Source organism: Penaeus chinensis, chromosome 20 (assembly GCF_019202785.1).
Source record: "Penaeus chinensis breed Huanghai No. 1 chromosome 20, ASM1920278v2, whole genome shotgun sequence".
Lineage (NCBI taxonomy): Eukaryota > Metazoa > Arthropoda > Malacostraca > Decapoda > Penaeidae > Penaeus > Penaeus chinensis.
The window spans coordinates 3,150,713-3,160,712 of NC_061838.1; the positions used below are offsets into that span (position 1 = coordinate 3,150,713).

General features: G+C 56.0%; 1 protein-coding gene across 24 annotated transcripts in view; it reads left to right on the forward strand.

The window, feature by feature from the left end:
- The window catches only part of LOC125035829 (C-Jun-amino-terminal kinase-interacting protein 4-like), an 89,172-nt gene that overhangs the window by 10,622 nt on the left and 68,550 nt on the right, over positions 1-10,000 (forward strand). For all 24 annotated transcript variants that reach the window (XM_047628079.1, XM_047628069.1, XM_047628092.1 and 21 more), the window contains exon 2: positions 776-862. In XM_047628079.1, coding sequence (XP_047484035.1) covers positions 776-862 — 87 coding nt within the window. The remainder of the gene's footprint in view (positions 1-775; positions 863-10,000) is intronic.

The window sequence follows — 10,000 nt, forward strand, 5'->3', positions numbered from 1 at the left end:
CTCTCTCTCTCTCTCTCTCTCTCTCTCTCTCTCTCTCTCTCTCTCTCTCTCTCTCTCTCTTCTCTCTCTCTCTCTCTCTCTCTCTCTCTCTCTCTCTCTCTCTCTCTCTCTCTCTCTCTCTCTCTCTCTCTCTCTCTCTCTCTCTCTCTCTCTCTCTCTCTCTCTCTCTCTCTCTCTCTCTCTCTCTCTCTCTCTCTGTTAACATATCTCTGTCAGTCAGGCTAGTAACTTTTGTGTGTTTATTCATGTTTATTTTCTTTCCCTCTTCTGTTTTTTTCTTCTCTTCTTATTTTTTCCTTTCTCCTTTTTTCTCTTTCTTCCTCCCCTCCCTTCCCTCTCCTCCTCTTCCCTTCGCTCCCTTCCTCTCTCTTATTTTTTTTCCTTTTCTCTTCTCTTCTCGGTTTTCCCCTCCGCCCTTCCTCAATGTCCGCTTCCTCGCAGCTGGGAGGACGGAGTCATAGGCAGAAGGAACAGAAATGCGATTGCCTGTCGTGTAGCTCGTGTTCTACATCGTCGCCTCACTTGCTCGAGTCCTAATACTTACTGGTCGTTCGTGTTTCAATCGGTTGTGTTTTGCTATACGATGTTTGTCCTGTTTCATCATGGTATTCTGTTTTATTGGTGTTTCATATTTATTGTTTTTTTTTTTTCTGTTTTATGCATTCGACGTAAATCCTGTTTCACTTATATGTATGTATACATTTACGTTTCACTTTGTTATTTATCTGCAACTGTCTCGTTAATAATATACATTTTTTAATTCTTTCTTTCCCAGGTGGAGGTGGAGCTGCTACGAGAGGACAACGAGCAGCTTGTCACCCAGTATGAGCGGGAGAAACAGCTCAGGAAGACCTCGGAGCAGGTGAGTCGTCAACAGCAGGAGGAGCAGAGCCGAATGAATGCATACGGGCACGTATAGGCCTATACATACACAAACATGAATGTGAGCGAGGTGTATAAGGAAAGGGGGGGGTGAATGATTAGATGGACGGGTGAATAAACGGGACGGAGAGAAGGATGCTGCCACTGTGTTGCTGGCTGTTGCAGCTGAGATCGTTGCAACTCGACGAATTCTAATAGGCGAAGGTTAAATGGCGTCGGCAAGGAGGAGTATTCGGAGAGGAGGGGGAGGGGGGAGGAGGAGGACGACGACGACGACGACGACGACGACGACGACGACGACGACGACGACGCTGTGGTGAGGGAGAAAGGCGGGGAATGAGAGAAGGAAGGAGAGACGGACCACATTTGAGGTAGGGTTGATAATACGAGGGAGGAAAACAAGAAGAGGGGAAGGAAGGGAGAAAGGAGGTAGGCAGGTAGAAGTTGAGTGAGTGAAAGAGAGAGGCAGACAGACAGAATGGATGAAAATAAGAATGCGAATGAGAAAAAAAAAAAAAGAGAGACGGGGACGATAGGGTAAGTGAGGAAAAACAAGAGTATGGAGAAAGGCTAGCGAGGGTGAGGATGAGGGGGTCACGTGGCCCCAGGCAGCCGCGCGGAGAAGGTCAGCGTGCCTGCACTCCTATTAGCTCATCGAGGAGCGGCCGCCGGGCGTCCCGTGACTGCCACCTGGGCCGGCCGGGATGCGGGCGAGCAAAGGAGGAAGGTGGCGCAGCAGAGGCATGAGGGGCGAGTCGTGAGGCAGATGGTTGCCATAGTCTCGATCGCGTGGTACTTCCCTCACCCCCCTGTACCCCTCACCCCCCTGTACCCCTCACCCCCCTGTACCCCTCACCCCCCTGTACCCCTCACCCCCCTGTACCCCTCACCCCCCTGTACCCCTCACCCCCCTGTACCCCTCACCCCCCTGTACCCCTCACCCCCCTGTACCCCTCACCCCCCTGTACCCCTCACCCCCCTGTACCCCTCACCCCCCTGTACCCCTCACCCCCCTGTACCCCTCACCCCCCTGTACCCCTCACCCCCCTGTACCCCTCACCCCCCTGTACCCCTCACCCCCCTGTACCCCTCACCCCCCTGTACCCCTCACCCCCCTGTACCCCTCACCCCCCTGTACCCCTCACCCCCCTGTACCCCTCACCCCCCTGTACCCCTCACCCCCCTGTACCCCTCACCCCCCTGTACCCCTCACCCCCCTGTACCCCTCACCCCCCTGTACCCCTCACCCCCCTGTACCCCTCACCCCCCTGTACCCCTCACCCCCCTGTACCCCTCACCCCCCTGTACCCCTCACCCCCCTGTACCCCTCACCCCCCTGTACCCCTCACCCCCCTGTACCCCTCACCCCCCTGTACCCCTCACCCCCCTGTACCCCTCACCCCCCTGTACCCCTCACCCCCCTGTACCCCTCACCCCCCTGTACCCCTCACCCCCCTGTACCCCTCACCCCCCTGTACCCCTCACCCCCCTGTACCCCTCACCCCCCTGTACCCCTCACCCCCCTGTACCCCTCACCCCCCTGTACCCCTCACCCCCCTGTACCCCTCACCCCCCTGTACCCCTCACCCCCCTGTACCCCTCACCCCCCTGTACCCCTCACCCCCCTGTACCCCTCACCCCCCTGTACCCCTCACCCCCCTGTACCCCTCACCCCCCTGTACCCCTCACCCCCCTGTACCCCTCACCCCCCTGTACCCCTCACCCCCCTGTACCCCTCACCCCCCTGTACCCCTCACCCCCCTGTACCCCTCACCCCCCTGTACCCCTCACCCCCCTGTACCCCTCACCCCCCTGTACCCCTCACCCCCCTGTACCCCTCACCCCCCTGTACCCCTCACCCCCCTGTACCCCTCACCCCCCTGTACCCCTCACCCCCCTGTACCCCTCACCCCCCTGTACCCCTCACCCCCCTGTACCCCTCACCCCCCTGTACCCCTCACCCCCCTGTACCCCTCACCCCCCTGTACCCCTCACCCCCCTGTACCCCTCACCCCCCTGTACCCCTCACCCCCCTGTACCCCTCACCCCCCTGTACCCCTCACCCCCCTGTACCCCTCACCCCCCTGTACCCCTCACCCCCCTGTACCCCTCACCCCCCTGTACCCCTCACCCCCCTGTACCCCTCACCCCCCTGTACCCCTCACCCCCCTGTACCCCTCACCCCCCTGTACCCCTCACCCCCCTGTACCCCTCACCCCCCTGTACCCCTCACCCCCCTGTACCCCTCACCCCCCTGTACCCCTCACCCCCCTGTACCCCTCACCCCCCTGTACCCCTCACCCCCCTGTACCCCTCACCCCCCTGTACCCCTCACCCCCCTGTACCCCTCACCCCCCTGTACCCCTCACCCCCCTGTACCCCTCACCCCCCTGTACCCCTCACCCCCCTGTACCCCTCACCCCCCTGTACCCCTCACCCCCCTGTACCCCTCACCCCCCTGTACCCCTCACCCCCCTGTACCCCTCACCCCCCTGTACCCCTCACCCCCCTGTACCCCTCACCCCCCTGTACCCCTCACCCCCCTGTACCCCTCACCCCCCTGTACCCCTCACCCCCCTGTACCCCTCACCCCCCTGTACCCCTCACCCCCCTGTACCCCTCACCCCCCTGTACCCCTCACCCCCCTGTACCCCTCACCCCCCTGTACCCCTCACCCCCCTGTACCCCTCACCCCCCTGTACCCCTCACCCCCCTGTACCCCTCACCCCCCTGTACCCCTCACCCCCCTGTACCCCTCACCCCCCTGTACCCCTCACCCCCCCGTACCCCTACCCCCCTGACCCCTCACCCCCCTTACCCTCCCCCCCCTGTATCCCTCGGCCTTTCCCCTTCCCCCCAAGCGCAAGTCCTGGCACCGACAAAACTGATTCGTTTGCCGCGCCGGGGAGGGGGGGAGAGGGGGGTTTAAGGGGCGGGCGGCGAAAAGGAGGGGTAGGCAATAACGGCGCAGATGAGCAATTACAGGCGGCGTGACGCAGTGGCGCTGGCATGTAGCGGCGGCGGCGGCGGCGGAGATGGCGGCGGCGCTGCAGGGAAGCCGAGCGGTTGGCTGGGATTGCGGCTCGTTATGTCGATTTCGGCTGTTAACGGTCGCGGCAGGGGTTCGGGGGTTCATGTTCGATTGGCTGATTTTGGGGGGGTTTGAACGGTGGTTTTTCCCATGTTGTATCCTTTTGGTTTGGGTTTATGATCGCGCTATTTTTTTTTTTTTTTTTTTTTTTTTTTTTTTTTTTGACGCCGGCATTATCGGCCGTTGTTTTTGGTCGTGATTTAATCTCGACGACGGGGGGGCGCCCCGTGCCGGGTGGTGGGACCCTTGATTGGGAGGGAAAGGGAAAAGAAGGAGGGGAGGGGAGAGGAGAGAGAGGAGGAGGGAGGAGGAGCGAGCGAAAAAGGGGAAAAGATGCACTTATTCGAGCGCGTGAACCCCTTCCAACGCGCAACAGACCCAAACATCGCACGAGCATCAGTCAAGCATTCGTCCACTCACTCTTTCAGGGGTTTGGCGGGGGGGGGGGGGGAGGGGGGGGGGGCGGGGGGTATTTTCAAAACTACACCGCCCCCAAAATTTCCTCTTTGCCCGGGGGCGCAAGACATCCCCCCCTCCCCCTTTTTCTCCTCTCTCTTTCTCTCTCTCTCTCTCTCTCTCTCCCCTCTCTCTCTCTCTCTCCCCCTTTTCCTCTCTCTCTCCCCCCCTCTCTCCTCTCCCTCCCTCCCCTCCCTCCTCCTCTCCCCTTCCCTCCTCCCTCCCCCTCCCCCTCCCTCCCCTCCCTTTCCCCCCCCCCTCCCCCCCCTCCCCCCTCCCTCCCTCCCTTTTCCCTCCCCCCCCTTCCTCCCCCCTTCCCCCCCTCCCCTCCCCCCCCCCCTCTCTCTCTCCCCCTCTCTTCTCTCTCTCCTTCTCTCTCTCTCTCCCCTCTCTCTCTCTCTCTTTCTCTCTCCTCTCTTCTCCCCCTTTTTCCTTTTTTTCCCCCCCCCCCCCTCCTCCCCCATCCCAGGGGAAAGAGAGAGAGAAGAGGGACAGGGGGTAGTAGGGAAAGGAAATTAGATAACACTTCGTTTTGCCAAGGGGGCCATTGACAGCCGCTTTTTTGGCGGTTGGGTAGTGGGGGGGGGGGAGAGGAAGGGGGAGAAGAAGAAGAAAAGACAGACAACAGACAGACAGACAGACAGCAGACAACAGACAGACAGAAAGAAACAGATAGAAACAGATACATAAACAGAGAGCCACAGACACCACGGACAGAGACAGACGGAGGTTGGAGGCAGACGCGGTGGCGAAAGGAGGCGGTGGCAATAATGCTTCCTATGACGCAGCAGGAGCCACAGGAGCAGCAGCAAGGTGGGGAGGAAGCGGGTGTCGATGGGGGAGGGATGCAACAAATTTTCTTTTCACGGCGTGTTCGAGCGACGTCCTCTCCTGCCGGGGCGGAGGGAGGGGCTCCCCCAAAAACCCGGGGTGAGGGCCGTCCCCTCCGGCGGGTTGCGGGAAGGAAACGAGGGGGAGAAGGGAGGAAAAGGAGAGAGCGGGAGAAAAGGAAAGGGGAAGGGAAAATCAAGAGAGTGCGGACCGGTCACCTTCGTCGTTTTGGCTGGCCCTAGGCCTCTCGGGCGCCTATTAATCGTGCGGACGAGTCTCGTAAAAGTCCGAACCCTTCCCTTGCTTTTCTTCTCTTCCTTTTTTTCCATTCCCCCTTCCCCCCTGGCCCTACCCCATTTTTTCCCCTTTCCTTTCCCTTTTTCTTTTCTTTTTTCCCCCCTCCCTTTCCTTTCAGCATCCCCACCTTTTCCCCTTACCTTACCGTACCCATGTCCCTGCCCCCCCCCCCCCCACCCCTACCCACTCTGGGCCTTTTCCCACTCCCCCCCCCTCCACCCCTCCCCCTCCCCCCTACTCTGCTTTTACCCCTACTTCCCCCCATTCCCATCACCTCCCTTTCCCCCTCCCTCTCCCCCTCCCTCTTTCGTGTTGAAGCGTTATTTCTTCTTTGTTTTGTTGTTTATTTTTTCTTGGTTTATTGATTTTTTTTTTTTTTTTATCTTTTCTGTGTTTTTTTTCTTTATTCTTTTATTTTGGAATTTTGGATTTTGGTTTGATTGAATTCCTGGCTGAAACCTCGGCGCCGTCGCGAGGGATCGTTTTTTGTCTTGCTGGTTCTTCCTCTCCCCTTATCTTTTTTTTTCTATTATTTTCTTTTCTCTTCTCTTCTTTTTTCACCTCATTCCTTTTTCTCATTTCCAGTCCAATGCCGGAGTTTCTTCCGTGTTTGTCGTTTCTTTTTTCTTTCTTTCTTGTTCGTGATTCTTTCAATTTTCTTATTTTCTCTGCCTGCTAGTTTACTTTTTTTTTTTTACGTCTGTGCATTTCCCGTCTTGGTATAGCATCTCATTTCATTGGTCTTGGTGCCGCGTCCTTTTCGTTTTCTTTCCGGTCACTGATTTGTTTATTGGTTCGTTCATGTTTTTTGGTTTTTTTATTTATATGTGTGCATTGCATTTATTTTTCCTCCTATCATTATTTTAACTATGCTTAATATTGTACTAAATGTTTTTTGTATGTTTTTTGTTTTGTTTCCTTCCTCTCCTCCCCTTTCTCTTTCCTCCCCTTCCTCTTTCCTCCCCTTCCTCTTTCCTCCCCTTCCTCTTTCCTCCCCTTCCTCTTTCCTCCCCTTCCTCTTTCCTCCCCTTCCTCTTTCCTCCCCTTCCTCTTTCCTCCCCTTCCTCTTTCCTCCCCTTCCTCTTTCCTCCCCTTCCTCTTTCCTCCCCTTCCTCTTTCCTCCCCTTCCTCTTTCCTCCCCTTCCTCTTTCCTCCCCTTCCTCTTTCCTCCCCTTCCTCTTTCCTCCCCTTCCTCTTTCCTCCCCTTCCTCTTTCCTCCCCTTCCTCTTTCCTCCCCTTCCTCTTTCCTCCCCTTCCTCTTTCCTCCCCTTCCTCTTTCCTCCCCTTCCTCTTTCCTCCCCTTCCTCTTTCCTCCCCTTCCTCTTTCCTCCCCTTCCTCTTTCCTCCCCTTCCTCTTTCCTCCCCTTCCTCTTTCCTCCCCTTCCTCTTTCCTCCCCTTCCTCTTTCCTCCCCTTCCTCTTTCCTCCCCTTCCTCTTTCCTCCCCTTCCTCTTTCCTCCCCTTCCTCTTTCCTCCCCTTCCTCTTTCCTCCCCTTCCTCTTTCCTCCCCTTCCTCTTTCCTCCCCTTCCTCTTTCCTCCCCTTCCTCTTTCCTCCCCTTCCTCTTTCCTCCCCTTCCTCTTTCCTCCCCTTCCTCTTTCCTCCCCTTCCTCTTTCCTCCCCTTCCTCTTTCCTCCCCTTCCTCTTTCCTCCCCTTCCTCTTTCCTCCCCTTCCTCTTTCCTCCCCTTCCTCTTTCCTCCCCTTCCTCTTTCCTCCCCTTCCTCTTTCCTCCCCTTCCTCTTTCCTCCCCTTCCTCTTTCCTCCCCTTCCTCTTTCCTCCCCTTCCTCTTTCCTCCCCTTCCTCTTTCCTCCCCTTCCTCTTTCCTCCCCTTCCTCTTTCCTCCCCTTCCTCTTTCCTCCCCTTCCTCTTTCCTCCCCTTCCTCTTTCCTCCCCTTCCTCTTTCCTCCCCTTCCTCTTTCCTCCCCTTCCTCTTTCCTCCCCTTCCTCTTTCCTCCCCTTCCTCTTTCCTCCCCTTCCTCTTTCCTCCCCTTCCTCTTTCCTCCCCTTCCTCTTTCCTCCCCTTCCTCTTTCCTCCCCTTCCTCTTTCCTCCCCTTCCTCTTTCCTCCCCTTCCTCTTTCCTCCCCTTCCTCTTTCCTCCCCTTCCTCTTTCCTCCCCTTCCTCTTTCCTCCCCTTCCTCTTTCCTCCCCTTCCTCTTTCCTCCCCTTCCTCTTTCCTCCCCTTCCTCTTTCCTCCCCTTCCTCTTTCCTCCCCTTCCTCTTTCCTCCCCTTCCTCTTTCCTCCCCTTCCTCTTTCCTCCCCTTCCTCTTTCCTCCCCTTCCTCTTTCCTCCCCTTCCTCTTTCCTCCCCTTCCTCTTTCCTCCCCTTCCTCTTTCCTCCCCTTCCTCTTTCCTCCCCTTCCTCTTTCCTCCCCTTCCTCTTTCCTCCCCTTCCTCTTTCCTCCCCTTCCTCTTTCCTCCCCTTCCTCTTTCCTCCCCTTCCTCTTTCCTCCCCTTCCTCTTTCCTCCCCTTCCTCTTTCCTCCCCTTCCTCTTTCCTCCCCTTCCTCTTTCCTCCCCTTCCTCTTTCCTCCCCTTCCTCTTTCCTCCCCTTCCTCTTTCCTCCCCTTCCTCTTTCCTCCCCTTCCTCTTTCCTCCCCTTCCTCTTTCCTCCCCTTCCTCTTTCCTCCCCTTCCTCTTTCCTCCCCTTCCTCTTTCCTCCCCTTCCTCTTTCCTCCCCTTCCTCTTTCCTCCCCTTCCTCTTTCCTCCCCTTCCTCTTTCCTCCCCTTCCTCTTTCCTCCCCTTCCTCTTTCCTCCCCTTCCTCTTTCCTCCCCTTCCTCTTTCCTCCCCTTCCTCTTTCCTCCCCTTCCTCTTTCCTCCCCTTCCTCTTTCCTCCCCTTCCTCTTTCCTCCCCTTCCTCTTTCCTCCCCTTCCTCTTTCCTCCCCTTCCTCTTTCCTCCCCTTCCTCTTTCCTCCCCTTTCTCTCTCCTCCCCTTTCTCTTTCCTCCCTTTCTCTTTTCTTCCTTTTCCATCCTCCTCGTGCAGCCACTCCCCCTTCCTTGTCCCCCTTTGTGTTGGGCCCCCGTTGGGAAAAAAAAAAAACCATGCAGTGTGGCCGTGTATGGCAGTCGGCAAGTGTAACGAAGGTAACTGTAGAAACATATGTCCTTCACAATAACATATGTCCTTCTTCAAAGACAGTCGAAAGGCCTATGCAGCTTAAGAACAGAGACAGGTAGGTTATATGGACCAGGTTGATTGGCGAGAGTAGGGAGATTGAAGATTAGATGTATAGATTTGGAGTTAATTAAAGAAATTGCTCTGTGTGATCCGAGATAAGAGAGTTAGATTTGACAGGTGAGCCGTTAGGGGGATGAACTTTGACGGGAAAATGTAGTTTGGCCCAAGTGCGGCAGCTGCAGGGGGGGGGGGGGGGATGTCTCGCGTGTTCTCGAAGTAATTTGCCAGAAGCGAGGGAGAGCGGGTGGCAGTCTGGAATCAGGGATCAGGGATCAGGGATTAGGGATTTAGAGGGAGAAGGGACCTCTCCCGAAATAGCACTTCTCATCCTCGACGTTGATGACAGGTCTCGACCGTGTCCTTCAGGCTCGACTCACAGACACGTGCATGAAAGGACTGCATAGTTAGGGCACTCACTAAGCCTTATATTGGTGGGGGAGATTACTTGTTTGATAGATAGATAGCTAGGTAGGTTGATAAACGTAAATAAAGATAGGTAGCTGGATAGAAACTGATGGGGTAAGATTATACGTTTGCATAAATAAATAGAATATGGTATGTATATAAGCCTATGTGGAAGGAGGTTGTAGGCCTACATTTGACGAGTGGACTTAGGGTGCGTATGGGTTCGATAAAAGGGAACCGCCTCTTTACGCGCGTATGTGGTGGGAGGGAGAGAGGATGGGTAGGTAGGTAGGTGGCAGGGTGGTATGGAAGGTGGGAGGGAGGGAGAGGAAGGAAACATGGAAGGCGGGGAGGGGAAGAAGAAAAGGAGAGGGAGAAGAGGGAAGAGGGAAGAGGAGGAGGAGGGGAGGGGAGGGAAGAGAGAGGCGATCTTTGTGTTTACCTTCTTTTGTGTAGCGGCAAGTGCGCCGGGAAACCGCGGGGGACGAAGCCTCTGAGAAGGTGGGAGGAGTGGGAGAAGCATGATAAAAAAGGGAATGAAAAAGACTACCAAGCGGAAGGAGGAGGAAGCAAAGGGTGTACAGTGACAGTGAGGAGGAGATAGGAGAAAAGTGGAAGAAAAGAGGGAATTAGCGGGATTAAAGGAGGGAAATGAAGAAAAATGAGGCAGAAGATGATGATGATGGTAAGAAAGATAGGCGGATAAAGAGAATAAGAAACGGATGGAAGAAGTATAAGGGAGAACCATTTTAGTGGAAAAGGAATGAGAGGAAGAAGAGGAGGGGGGGAAATGTAGCGACATTGGTAAAGGGAGAAGAGGAGGAGGAGGAGGAAAATTCCGCGGAAAAGGAGGACTGGC